This window comes from Dermacentor albipictus, chromosome 3 (genome assembly GCF_038994185.2).
Source record: "Dermacentor albipictus isolate Rhodes 1998 colony chromosome 3, USDA_Dalb.pri_finalv2, whole genome shotgun sequence".
NCBI lineage: Eukaryota > Metazoa > Arthropoda > Arachnida > Ixodida > Ixodidae > Dermacentor > Dermacentor albipictus.
Window position 1 is genome coordinate 120495875 of NC_091823.1, and position 14799 is coordinate 120510673.

At 45.8% G+C, this 14799-nt stretch overlaps 1 protein-coding gene and 1 long non-coding RNA gene across 5 annotated transcripts in view; one reads left to right on the forward strand and one right to left on the reverse strand.

The window, feature by feature from the left end:
• Positions 1-2623, reverse strand: part of LOC135919464 (phospholipid-transporting ATPase ABCA3-like) — a 113181-nt gene extending 110558 nt beyond the window's left edge. For all 4 annotated transcript variants that reach the window (XM_065453297.2, XM_065453296.2, XM_065453295.2 and 1 more), the window contains exon 1: positions 2489-2623. In XM_065453297.2, coding sequence (XP_065309369.2) covers positions 2489-2504 — 16 coding nt within the window. In that variant the 5' untranslated portion in view covers positions 2505-2623. The remainder of the gene's footprint in view (positions 1-2488) is intronic.
• Positions 2624-4871: 2248 nt separating this feature from the next.
• On the forward strand, positions 4872-6244 carry LOC139057901 (uncharacterized). The gene is made up of 2 exons (XR_011513079.1): positions 4872-5615; positions 5876-6244. It is a non-coding gene; the product is annotated as an uncharacterized lncRNA (long non-coding RNA).
• The last annotated feature ends 8555 nt before the right edge of the window (positions 6245-14799 follow it).

Here is a 14799-nt window from a genome sequence, read left to right on the forward strand (position 1 = left end):
AATAAAGAAGATTAAGGTGGATTAGAGTGCATTACGAAGGATTAAGATGCATGAATAAAGATTAAGGTGCGTGGAGGAGGATTAAGGCGGATTATGGTGGATTAAGGTGAAGTGTTGATGAAAGGGTATTAAGACCGATTGGGGTGGATTACGGTGCGTGAACAACAATCCAATCACTAATCAATCATTACTTTTGTAATCCTTAATCATCTCTTACACACGGCTGCACATGCTTTGGCTCGCTTCCCGCCTTCCTTCGGTCACGTGATATTTTCTGTAGCTCACAACGGGACCTTGAAACAGAGGTCTAAGGCTTTCGCTTAATAAGCCACACACAAAGGGATGTGTCACAAGCATACTAGACCAGACGAACGAAGTAAAGCATCTGATCATGTGGCAGAAAAATTGTCTGGAGTATAGAACTCGCCTCAAAGCTCCCTTTAAATCAGTATACCCCGTTCATACGGCTTTAGGAAAAAACCAACCACCTCATAAACGTTGCCTGCAGAATTATCGATGCTGTTATTAGCATGTCTCAAAATTTTCAACCCCACTGGGGCGCGCAACTGACCCAAAATAACACACTTCCATAGAATCCTGCGGCCCGTCCGCGGGAGCCCAGGAGGAATAGCGCGCCGTGCGCAGCTGGCGGGCGAGGAGAATCGAGGAGGAAAGCGCCGTGAGGAGGAGAGTGTCGCTACTTTCAAATTATGAAGGGGCTTTAGACAGAGCCAGAGAGCAGCGTTCTGGCTTCCGCGTTGCGTGCACGGGTTCCTGCCGAGCAGCTGTGTGGATAACACGTCGCGGTACCTACACTAGTCCGAGCAGAAAGAACGGTAAGCGTCATTCGGCACCGAGAAACGCAGCGGTTTTCCGCCGGTCTCACGTAGCGCACTGTCGGGCCGCGAGCTGAGCTAGGATGCATGAGAAGCCGCGCGATCTGTGTCCGGCGAGTGGCAATGGCAGTTTTCGCCGCGATAGCGTAGAGGGCCTCACGTCGCAGAAAATCCGGTATCGGCGTAGACGTCGGCGCCGGAGTCCGCGGCCAAGAAAATCATCCTGAACCACGGATATTCTAATCGGCACTAAGTTGTTCTTCTATCACTAAGGTTGTTCATACCTTATCCTATGTTCTTTAGAAAATTATTCCTCAGAACTTTGAGAATGGCATCCCAGAAATGTCGTGAAACAAAACACCCATGAAACAAAACACCGACAGTGCACTCGATCCTTCATGTTAAATCTTCTCAGACTGGAATATGAAAAGTGCGAAAGAATAACAGGAGATCGACCCACGAACAGAAGGTTGGCCCACGCAAGAGGCGGCGTTTCTACCAGAAATGTCGCCTTCGTGCATAGATTTGGCCGCCAGCGTTTCCCTGTAAACATTGCGATTACATATGAGCTACAGTTAGCTGGAAGCTTGAGAAGCAGTCAGGGATCTTTAAATGCTATCGTGTTTCACTCTTAAAGAGAAAGCTTAAGCGCCCTCCAATTTTTTTTTTTCACTTTTGCTACCAGGCACGTCTACCTTTGTGAGCCTTTCGCGAAGCATCCGCTAGTTTTTCAAACGTACGAATATTGCGCGGAGGCTGCTCTGTAGCTACGTAATCTGAATGTGGGCTTTTTAACGTTCCCAAAAAGCTCAGTTTTGGTTGGCCTTTAAAGGTCAAACTACACGTACGCTTGCCCGAAATTGAAAGCTCGCGCCGGTAAGCCTCGCGTTAGCCCAAATAGTGGAGCAGGTATACCCGTACTCACGCTGCGCTTCGACGTGTACGACCTGTCCTGCACCATCTGCGCATGCGTAGGCGCGGCGGCGCGAGCTTCCGCGTGCTCCCAAATGTACGTAGCGTTTGGTCTTAACACACTTTAACATTTACGGATAACACCCTGCCCCATATACATTACCCATGCAGTTATCAAGATTGAAAAGGCACACTAGCTTAGCATTTTCATTTGTAACTAAAGCAAACACAAAGTGTTACTCAAGTAATCACAAAGTGTGGAGTACGAACACTATAAAGATAAAATGTTACACCGCCGTGCACACAATAGTTCGAAGTTTTAAATAAATTTGCGCGAACTGGTCGTTTCGGTGAGCATTCTACAAAAAAATTCGCGTTCTGTTTCATAGCATTTCCATCCCGTAATTGGTTTAGATGGAGGAACCGTCCTTTTTTTCATATTTCTAGTATTGTAAGAACGCAGGTTAGCGATTATTTTGTCGTACTTGTCAAAAAGCCATCGTACAATTCTAGCATGTCAACACTGGCAACTTAAATTCGGAATTATATCTGTTCCGCCCCCGGTCACACAGCCGTCTCTTCGCTCACACTCGCCGCGCTTGGCGTCCCCGCACCGAAGCCCGGCCGTTTAGGTCATACATAATCCCGGCCAGCTTGACGCTATATCACTCTGGCAAAACGCGCGTAAAGTGCTGGCCAAGCGAACGGGAAGTGTGGGACACTCTATCGGGCCTACTCACACTGGGGAGACTCCATATTCAGGCGAGGTCGCCGTTTGCTGCTCGGAGAAGGTCGTCTGTGCAGAACGATCGGGAGAACGGGTGCGCGAGCATTCGCTGCCTTCGTGCTCTGATCGCGCGCTCGGTGCAGCTGGGCCGCGAGGGAACGAGACCGATGACGTCTTCGTCCGCTTCTATCTCGTGCACGCCTACTGCTGACATAAATTGCGTAAATGACGAGAACAATTCTAGACCTCAGCGGGAACGTCCACGCCCTGCTTTTGTTTAGAACTGCTACGCTATGGTACAAGCCACCCGAATGCTTGCACGGACAATGAAGTGCTTTATTTTTCACACCAATCGGCTGCCTTCCGAAAACGGTATATTCGTTGTCATTATTTATATATGGCTCGATTCACTCTAGTACATGATGGCTGTTCCACTTTGAACACCGAGCAAAATACATCTTTCCCCAGTATTTTCAATTCCAAATTTCTTTCACCCATTTTGTGCAAACCGCCCAATTTTTGGTTGATCCCCCACGGTGGGTATGTGCCGCTTGTGGACAGGAACAGTAACATTAATACGCAGAACACTTTTGGAGATACCGGGTAAGACTGTGTTCTTGAAGGATATTATTTTTCATCCCTTGTACATGTTGTCTGCAACGGTTATAAATGTGCGCACCTACGAATTAATTCAAAACATTTAAAAAAACATGACCATCAGAGACAACCACTGAAATGTTTCCTTTAAAGCTTCGCGAGTGGGGCCTACCTAGGGACCCTTTGGCAAGTATTTGGAACGATTGCAAAAGCAAAAGGCTCTTTTGGTAGAATAATGAAATTACGGTCGAACTGACCTCACGTCGAATGACGATGTTAACGCGATTAGCATTGAAGGAATGTGGCGACACACCGTACTGCCTCCGCCGAAATGCGTCACGCATGAGGCGCGTATGCAGCCGGGCTCCTCTATCGCGCATCTCTGGGGGATGGGGCAGCACACGCTGCCCAGTCTAGCGGACTTTGTGGCCGCGTCGAGAAGCTAGCGCTTGTCACGTGTGTGAATGTATACATATACAAGGCTGTCGGCATACACACACACACATATATATATATATATATATATATATATATATATATATATATATATATATATATATATATATATATATATATATATACATATATATATATATATGTGTGTGTGTGTGTGTGTGTGTGTGTGTGTGTGTGTGTGTGTGTGTGTGTGTGTGTGTGTGTGTGTGTGTGTGTGTGTGTGTGTGAAGTGGGTGTGTGTGTGTGTGTGTGTGTGAAGTGGGTGTAGGAAAAAATATTAAAGTTTTCTTTCCCCTTTCTATTCGAGAACTGCACATGCCCAGTAGCGTATACCCAGTGTCCCAAGTTGGAGTCAGAGAGACTGATTGAAGAGCGGCACGTGCCCAGTGTTGCCTACCCTAGTTTCATTCACGAGAATGAGTTGCCGAATACCAATGCCTAATTTTTATTCCGACAGGTCTGGTTTGGCACCTTCCCCTCTATGTTTCTATTGCAGCGAATCTGGGACTAAGGAGCATTTCTTTATAGAGTGTTATAGGTTCGACGTGCACAGAAAACGACTTTCAGAAGGTCCCCTTGGCCAACTTAGATTGGTGATTACGCTTCCTGTGATACTTTCTATTGGGGCGTCGGCACTAGGACAGTGCAGTAAGAACGTATGTGATGCCATATTTAATTTTTAAGCTTGAACAAAGAGACTGTGATGTTAATTTTATCGTTCGAGCCGTCACCTGAGGCCACCACAGCAAGAACTGTCGGACTATTCTTTAATAAAGTGTCTTCTTCTTCTTGCTTTCCTGAATACTAAAACAAAAATATTAATTTCAAATTCTGAAATAATATAGCCTGAAAATTATTATTAACAATTAATATACACTTAATATACTACATTACAAAATTACATTTAAGTATCCTTCCCTCCTTGCCTACTACCGCCCGATCCATGGCCGATTTCTCCTAATGGGTTGAGCCATATCCGTAGGCACCAAACCAAACCAAAGCAAGTGACCTAAGTTGACCCGTCGGTTGACTCAAACCCGGTTTTCTCAACACAGCACCCCGATACTCTTAGACCATGGAGTACCTAGGGACCCAAGTTCGCAGGTAAACGGTTATAACCGTTTATAATCGTATATATATATATATATATATATATATACATACATACATCTACTGCAGCGAAGAGAGACGCTAGTGGGTCGAGCGCTCCTGCTCAGCAACGGCTCTCGTGCTTGGAAGCTGTGACTGCCCTGCCCATCGACGTTGCGCTGGTCCGAGCTCTGCCAAATAAACACTTTAGAATTGGTGGAAGTGCAGGGTACCCTCAGACGATCATCCTGGAACTCCGATCCCGTACCCTACCATCTACCATGCCCCAAGACGTCTCCCAGCAAACGCCTCCTCCTGCACCTGTTGCCTGTCCCGGGGTGCCTCGTCATCGCGACCCTTCTATCTACACTGGAGCGGACGACACTGACGTGGACGAATGGCTCACGGCGTACGACAAGGTAGACGACCATAACAAGTGGGACGAAGCGGCCAAACTGAGCCATGTTCTGTTCTACCTCGCTGGAGTGGCCAGCCTGTGGTATAACAACCATCAAGCAGAGTTCCAGACATGGTCGGAATTTAAGACTTCCCTCGCCGATGTATTTGGTCGCCCTGCTGTTCGCAAGCTGCGCGCCGAGCAACGTTTGCGAGAACGAGCTCAACAGCCAGGCGAAACATTCACTGTGGTATAGTGTCTCCCCCTGCGAGATCTCCGTGTTATCATTCAATGATGTTCCGGTGTAGTCTAAGCTAGATGGCGCACCCCCTTTCGGCCATGTGTCGAGCTTGGACCAATCAGGAGGTGCCATCTGGCGTGTGGAGTCTATGTGTAATAAACGGCCGCTAGCCGGCCCAGTCCTTTGTCCGGTTTCATCAGGAGCAGTTGGCTCGCGTCTCCCTCTCTGCGTCGGACGCTCGCCGCGCGCTCGCCGGACGCCAGGCCCCCACTTGCCTGCCGCTGCCAACACATCTTTTGGCGACGAGGATGGGATTCCCGCTGCGGTTCCGACCGAAGCCCCGGGAAATCAACGAGCTTCGTAAGTGACGCGTCTATTCCTGTGTCTGCACGGCATGCAAACGCCGCCGACGCACTTGGCGTCGCGAGGCTTCCGAGCCTAGGCCTTCTCGATCCCTTTGTTCTTCCTTGCTCCATTCCTGCTGCGAGCTCCGGCTTGTCTTCTGCACTGTCCCCCGCACGCTATCGGGCATGGCTTCCTTTTCGGCGAACCTTCCTGTTTTTCTTGAATTGCCCGGGCCACCGTTAATTCCATGGTATCGATGGAAAAAACATTTTCAGGCCCACCTCGAAGCGGCCGGCGGTGGCGACTGGACGGACGCGCGACGAGCGTCCGCGCTCTCGGGCGTGAGGGACAACGAAAGTACTTTGCAGACGAGGAGCAGGAAGCAGCAAGGCAGTTGACCGGCGCAGCTTCAGCGTCAATCGATACGGTCCCGCCAGCGTCAAGGCTGTTTCACATGCTGCGACCGCAACGACGAAAATCGGTGCTGTCGCACGCGTCGCAATGCGATTTTTAGAGGGCTCGTTTCACATGATTGCGATTTCAACAATGCGACTGGTGCGACGCCCAGGGTTGCTTACTGCCAGGTTTCGTGGCACACGTTGCATAATTCTTTTATTGTAATGAATAAAACGTTTACAGTATGATATTATTGACTTTTCTTGATTAGAAGCAAATAATACGTACGTTAGTTATGATTTGTCTTAGAGTGCGCGACGGCGGTTTCGGTAGTTCAGTGCGACATGGCGCGCGTAAACAGCTGTTCGCAGGTGGTTCTGCGCCGTGTGTTGTGTCATTTGCCTTCTATGACCGTTTCGTTCTGCCTGCGCTACAACAATCTACAAGATGACCTATCGACCTGTTCATATTGCTACCCTCACCGCATATGCAGTAGTCGGAATTCGGCTGCCTCGAAGTCGTCGTGTCAGCCCAACAATATCCTCGCGCTACCCGTGCTCAGCGTCAGCTTCTGAAGAAATGATGCGTGTATATTGCCCGTGATTGCGCATATGTGGTACCTGCTACTAGCCATATTCTTACGCCAAACGCAACAAGAAGCACCAACCCGAAAGCACGCGTGTGCCACTGAACGAAGCCTCAAATGATCTGTGTGATTACGACGTGGAATGAAAATTGTGTTGTGAAATTCAACTTAAGCGCCATCCTGGTTCATCCATCGCCGTGCTTGCGCTGCGAATATATATATGGGAGCCCTCTCTAAATATTTCTAAAGGCGCAAAAGCCGACGCATCAAATGTTTCGAGCAGTTACCGTCACTTTTGTAGAAACCTGTACGTTGTAACATATCATTCTAAAAGACACGCTTCTCGCCCACTTTGTTGTCCTGTGTCTCGCGCTGGCAGTATACTCGGAACTTCTAACAAGAAGACCATATCAATACGTGCTATTCACAATGCAGGATCGTAGGCCTGCGGCAGGCGCACTTGCCGTAGAATTTTTCAGCTTTCTGCTCAGCCTCGCACTTCTCTCACGGTTAGCCTGTTTTGTGGAAATAAATATTATTCTTATATTATTAATGTTATTAGATATTATAGTTTCTTCACTGTAATTTATAGCAATGATCCAGATTTCTTAAGCTAGTCATGCATTTAACCTGTAACCTGTCGATAGCAAGCTATAATTATTCATTTCGAGAGTGTTAAGCAATGACTATATGTCTACTTATCAATGCGTTTTTGTTCCACGAACACAAGTTTTCTCTCTCCCTCTTTTGACAGCCATGGAATGAAACCGTTCACTTTCATAAGTATCGGGATGCAAACATTCTGGAGTTTGTTCTGAGCATTTGCCTGCATACTATAGTGTGCATGTTTGTATCAAGTTCTGGTGTTACAATCGCAGTGATCTACACATATTGTTATATTGCAACAAACAAATTTATTTAACTTTGTTTTCAAATCTACAATGTGGCCATTCAGTAACAACTACATTAATAAGCAAAAAAAACTGCAGATTCAGTGTACGTGTTGGAATCTATGCGAAGTGAAGTTTTTGTCAAGTGGTGAATTAAATGCTGTTAAAGGAACTGCGATATATACAATTTGTCTTACTTTCAACAATCCAACATGTCATCTTTTGCAAGGTTTGCTTATGCACCGCATAAGTCACAACCTTAATGTCATGTAATCTTTATGCATTACACTGTTCACAAACCATACCGAAGCGCAAATGGCAGTTAATGTAGATGCACGCTGCGAGACATCAACATAGTGACATTTGTTGAGCAAGGAATGGTGCGAGGTGTATGCAGATGAATGAATGACGTGCTTATGTACTTATTTATTTATATACCTCGCAGGCTGCAAGGTTGGAGTATTATGCAAGGAGGAATAAAAAAGTTGTTACAAAAGGAAGAAGGGCACAACATTAAGAGAAAAAAACAGCAAAGAAAGCAGTACCAATACATTGCACCAACTAGCCCAACATGTTTTACTGGCACAACATTATACAATACTTAACAAACAATAACAGAAAAAGTCACTGCCCATGCACCCTGTACAGACGGTAAACCAGCGAAGCTGAAATGTGCGGCCCCGGTGTTTATCACTCATTCCTATGGTTTATTCAAGTCTTTCTATATTATTGGTTATGTCTGTGTTTCTTAATGAGGTTATGCACATGTTTGGCTTGGGTTTATCACATTGTTTATTTGGAATGCCACACATCACACTTTGCAAGATCACCATCGTGGAAAGTGCAATGAGTGGTTCATTGTGTTAATCCAGCGGGTCCATCAAAGTCTTTCTGAATTATGTTACACAGTTGTGTTTTGTAATGCGTTAATCATAATGTTTATGACTCAGTTATGCACTGTAGTTACGAAGTAACACACCGGGGCTGCAGATTCCATTTAATTAAATACAGGGACACATTTTCGAACCTATTGGGAAGTCGGAGAGAGACTGTTGCACGCACGCTCCGCTGCTTGAGAGAAACGACGTCACTATCGGTCTAGTGAATGGCCCACCACACCTTTGCTGCGAGATAATAATGACCTCATGATCTTGTCTTAACTCCATCCCCCTCTGTGTCCCTTCCCTGCAATAATACTAAATAAATGTATGTTTGAAATGCATAAGCATTTCTATGTCTACCCAACAAGAAATTTCTCCGTCCATCATGCAAGACGAATGCAATGGCTCACACCCCCTTAAACAATGGCTCACACCCCCACACTAGGGTTTTTGTGATCGGACCACGAGTGTTTCGCATAGGCATATACAGCTTCACTGTGAAAAGAATGAACACCTTTCTGCTAGAGACCAAGACAATTATGAGGTGTATTAACAAGTGAAAGTTTATTGAACATGCCGAGTAAATGCTGGTCGACAGGCAATAAATCGAATTTACACAAAAAGCAGAAGCAAGATCTGATGTGTGTCCATACAGATCCCAACAAGAAACGCATCCATCTCTGAAAGTGTAACAGAGGCCATGCTGACACAAGATTCTCCCAGTGTCTTTGCATCTACAGCTTCCATAATTTCTCTAGGCAGCCGATCTCCACAGAATGCTAGCTTCCTCTACAACGCACTCTCCACATCTGAGCATGCATTGTAGAGGAAGAAGCTAGCATTCTGTGCAGATCGGCTGCCTAGACAAATTATGGAAGCTGTAGATCTAAAAATGCTGGGTTAATCTTGTCAGCACGGCCTCCATTAGAAATGGATGCATTTCCTGTCAGGAAACGGACATGAATTTTTGCTTCTCCTTTTTGTGTATGTTCAGTCTATTGTCGGCGAGCATTTACTCACTGTGTACATTAAACTTTTGGTTGTTGCATCATCTCGGTTTTCTTGTTTGTCCTATGTGTTCTCTGGTGCCATTTGCAGCCAGGCTATTCATTTTTCTTTTAGTCTTCAACAAGTCACTTCAATAGCCCTTATGATGCTTCTGTGCACCTTATAAAATCATTTATTTGGCCAATGTAGCAAGAATGTATAGTGTGAAGCAGTAAGAACAGGTTACGCTAACTTCTAATTAAAAGGTTTATTGTGAAAATGCAGTGATCTATAAAGGTTACCAGAAAGTAGTACAGCAATAAAACCTGATAAAGACTAGTGCTTGATGAAACCAAACATAAAAGCAGGAAAGGGAGAAAATACATATAAGATATACAAGTCCAGGGAAAAAAAACATTGTGATCACCAAGTGTGCATGTGGCTACCTTCCAGGAAACTCAGTTTTTTCCCAATGGCATGGAACTGGAAGAATGTGCTTGCATAAGCAAGCTGTCAGTCTGTCTACTGGAATAATAACAGTGTTTCTTGAAAGGTGCTGGCATGCAGGATTGGCTATTGTAATTATTTTTTTCCTGCACTTGGAATTTTTCTCTATTTTCTTTCTGTAGCATTTTTATTTATGTTTGGCTGCACCAAGCACCAATTTTTATCTATCCTTCAAAGATGTCTTTCTTTTTCTGGGGAAAACTCGGGGAAGGCGGGAGATGGAAATTCAAGACGATGAGCAACATGAGAACAAGGTGAAAGTAGGAGCCAACGTTTCCACAAGTGGACCTTGAAGAAGACAAGTCCACTTGTCGAAACGTTAGCTCCTGCTTTCACCTTGTTCTCGTTTTGCTCATCGTCCTTTTTTTTTCTGGTAAGTTATATATCTCGCCACATTTTTACAAATGAAAGTTGAAAGTTAGTCCTCATCTAGTGTCATCCTGTTGATACTGCTTCATGCGATGCACTCTTGCAACATTTGTGTGTGTGTGTGTGTGTGTGTGTGTGTGCGCGCGTGTGTGTACGCACATGCGTGAAACTCATCTAGTTTTCAGTTATTATGTCGGGCTTATAAGCCCGCTTGTGTCCTGGAATATCTGCATGGCTATGTATCCTGTAATTTAATTTCTGGCCATGGGCTTGCAAGTCGCGTATCAATCTCCTGATTTTCCTGACAATCTTGTATGATGTGCAGGCCCAGACAGTTTCTGGTGAATCCATGCAGGGTGTTGTGCAGGGTGTAATCTGCACTACAATTGCTGCTTTGATTGCTTTCATTTCAGCTTTTCTAGGTGTACGGTGACCTGGAATGGTACTCACTTATATGGGGTTTAGTTTTATGTAGTGTCATACTACTGTTACACTGCTATTGCCATATCGGTGTGCTATATGTGCCTTATGTTTGCTTGCATCTTCATGATTAGGAACCTCCTCTGTGCATTTGGCAGTTGCATATAGTCTCCTGGCCTAATTGTTTGCCCCCATATTTCATGGTATGGGCCTGTTGTGTTTCAAGTTCCGGTACTCCCGAGGTTGTGTTTCTGAAGGGAGGGTCTTTGCATCTCATGTGCTAGCTGGCATAGTATCTTGGGACGAGGTTCTGAGCTCTTGAGACAAAGAATTTGAGCTACAGGCTGCAACTCTACTCTGTCTAGGTGCTTGTTCGTTAGCTCTTTCTCATAGAGGTCTTCAAGCATGGTAAAGTTGGAAAGACCTGTTATTACTACCCGATGCCTGTATTCGATGAGTTGTCTTTATGTGCTGCTGGTAATTCATACCGGACCATACCTTGGACACAAGCACAGCATCTGCGATTCTCTATAGTATCCACTCGTCCACCCCCACTATTTTGATATTATTCTTTTCACCAGGTGTGGAAGCTGCGTCCAGGCATTGCATAATTGTTTCACCCATGTGCTGGCTCTGCCGTCATGGGCTTACACTAGCTGAGGATTTGTGGATGTTGACTTGCGGGCATATTTGTCCAGCTATGTGGATCACAATGTGCAATCTGGGGTAGTTCTTGATTCTAGTCTTTCTTTCTTTTCCGACGTCGATATGAGCTGACTTACCAGAAAGCGAGAGGCCAGACTGGCCAAGAAAGTCTGCAGTGTTGTCGAGGGCTTGTTGCATCATTCTTGATTTCTGTATAAGATAGCTTTCCCACAGACTGTAATACACCATAGGCTGTAGTGTTTCTTGTAGTATGCCCGTGTTGTTGGTGTGTGCGGGCCAAATGTACCTCCAACTCTCACCTGGAATTTTCCGTCTTTCAGAAAGTTACTGTTTAAGTGCTATACCAGAAATGCTTTTGCTCATGACATTGTTCCTCTTATTAGAGCAGCATGAGGTACTGCTGTTAAAAGCCTATTCACTCACTTCATTCTTTCATAAGCGGTATTACACACTGTCCTGTAATAAAGTTTCTACTCCTTATGGCCCACTCATATTTGCCAGAAGGGACAACTCTTGAAAAAGGTTTTCTCTGTGCTATGTGTGCGACGTAGTATGAGCATTCATGCCTTGACATTTATATGTCTGTGGAACCAGCTTCCTGACAGAGTACTTGCTATACCAGATCATGCTTATTTGTGCAGCGCTGTTGAACAATACATATTGATGCAATGAATATTTACACACTCGAATCATCACGAAAGATAGTTGTTTTACAATTCTGCCCTTTGCTTTCTATTGGTGTTAGATTTCCCATAAGTATGCCCCCCTATGCAACAGTATTTTGAAGTGTAAGGGTTTAATAAAAGGTGATGAACTAAATCTAAGTGCAAGAGCTTTTTTTCTCACCTATAACTCCCATTGAAATGCGACTTCCATGGCTGGCAAATCAACCCCTCGCCTTGTGTTAGCAGCAGAATGCTATAGCCACAGTACCCGCTGTGGTTGCTCAGTGGCTATGGTGTTGGGCTGCTGAGCACGAGGTCGCGGGATCGAATCCCGGTCACGGCGGCCGCATTTCGATGGGGGCGAAATGCGAAAACACCCGTGTGCTTAGATTTAGGTGCACGTTAAAGAACCCCAGGTGGTCAAAATTTCCGGAGTCCTCCACTACGGCGTGCCTCATAATCAGAAAGTGGTTTTGGCACGTAAAACCCCAAATATTATTATTATAGCCACAGTGGCAGGTGAACAAATTGAAGAACAATATTTCTGTCTGTAATTTTTTTTCTTGCCTGCATGTAAGTAAAGTTTGGAATAAGTTTGTCATTGCAGAAAAGCCCAGGTTGTGGTCTTTTATTGAATAAACCACCGTTGAATAAACCATCGCGGCAATATTATGTATAGTTGAAATGCAGAAATTTGTTCTAAAATCCTCGGGTGATATATTCTCTTGCAAGTGGCATGGTATTTCATTACTTATAAAGATAGTAATCGCAGCGGATATCGTTATATGGGCTTACACACTAATATATGTGATCACAAACTTATTAGAAACTTACTAGAAACATGTAAGGCATATGAATGTTTCTGCACACTTGATCAGCTGTGGACGTGCAAGATTTGCTTGTACTGGCTGACTTCACTGCACAGTTTTGATTTACTTTTCTTCAGCATGTCGTTTTATACTGTTTTATCCCCACAAGAACAGGCCGTTTGCCTGCTTTTCGCATTGTTGCACGAGTTCTACATAATTGTGCATGGAGGTACGTTGTCACTGTGCCACTATAGAAAGCAATTTACTTAATCTACTAGCTCTACAGTTAATTACCTTGCAGAGCAAGTGTTCATACAGATGCAGTAAGGATACAAAGTCCGCAACATAGTCAATGTTTATTGGTTTCTGTGCAAGAAAAAAAAATTCTCCAGAGAAGAGGTGCAACTTAACGTGCATGTAATATTTTAATCAAGCCACGGATTTAATGCTATCGTAGCAAATTCATTACGATAGCCTACACTATTGCTCTGTCAATTTAATAAGAGGCAAGATAAGCTTTCAAGATGCATCGGGAAATTCATGCTTGAAAACCGACAAGAAAATGCAACTGAACGGTACCGCGTTCAGCGCAACGTTGAAACTTCGGGTACTTTGCTGTCTTGTCATTTGCGCTTCCCGAGTTGAAATATTTCAAGCGGCTCCGTAAGCGCGATTTTTGCATGCTACTCAACAAAAGAAAATTGTGACGACCTCGTCGTCTGCTAGGGATCGAACACCTCCTAGCACTGACAACTCGCAAAGGCGTACGAAGCAAACGTGAAAATACACTTCATTTGCTGTGTAGCGTGTCAACAAACGCATAGCAATCGGAGAATGCAATCTGCGGTACAAGTTTTTTATTCTCCCTTCGCGTACGTACCGAATTCGACGATCCACGTCTCCGCGCATTGCACTTGTCGTTCGAGACGCCATTTTCCAAAACAAACCGGCGAAATAGCTCCGTTGACAGCTCTCCGCGCAATTTCGACGGAAAATCGCAGCGATCGGTGCGACGGTGCGACTGTGCGACCAACCGGTTGGTCGCAGCCGAAAATCGGGGGGTCGGCACTGCGACTGCGATTTTCATCGCAAACGACGGAAATCGCACTTCCGGTGCGACGAAAATCGCATCATGTGAAACAGGCATCAGAGTTCCAGAAACTCTTGCAGCGGCTTGACCGACTGTTCGCCGCGTCAACAAATGTTCTGGCGGAGAGGCACGAATTCACTAGTCGAAGGCAGTTCGAGGGAGAAGGATTCTTGGAATTCGTGACCGCACTGAAGGAGAAGGCGGTACAGTGCAATTTCGGCACAACCTACAATGAACGCGTCCGAGACCAAACAATACATGGGGTAGCGAACGCCAGCGTTCGCGAAAAGTTGTCAGCTCATGGCGAAAACCTGTCCCTGGACAAGGCAGAAGAAATCGGACGCTCTTTAGAAGCCCTGCATCGAGCGAATCGCGCGTTCGGCTCCGAAAAAATGCAAAGGATCGAGGCAGCTCCACTTGGCGTTCCGTCGACGAGCCAAAATGGCCGACTTCTTCCGGGGAGCCGCCAAGATGGCCGACGTATTCCGGGAAGCCGCCAAGACGGTCGACGTAATCCGGGAAGCCGCCAAGATGGCCGACGTAGTCCGGGAGGCCATGAAGATGGCCGACTTCGTCCGGGAGGCCGCCGAGATGGCCGACTTCTTCCGAGGAGCCGCCAAGATGGCCGACTTCTTCCGGGAGGCCGCCCAGATGATCGACGTTTTCCACGAGGCTCCTCCGGGACCCGCAATGAAGAACAGGATCCGAAAAAAGACCCTAATTTCGACCGTAGTTCATGCGATCGGTGTGGCAGCACGAAACATATTGCAACGTACAGAAATTGTCCAGCAAGAAATCGACGGTGCAACGCCTGCCACACGTTGGGCCATATTGCTTCGGTATGCCGAAAAACCCGTACTGTTCGGCATGTCTCTTCTGCAGAAACACTGTCTTCATCAATTTCCGCAAGGCAGCCGTCCGCGTCTGTCTTGA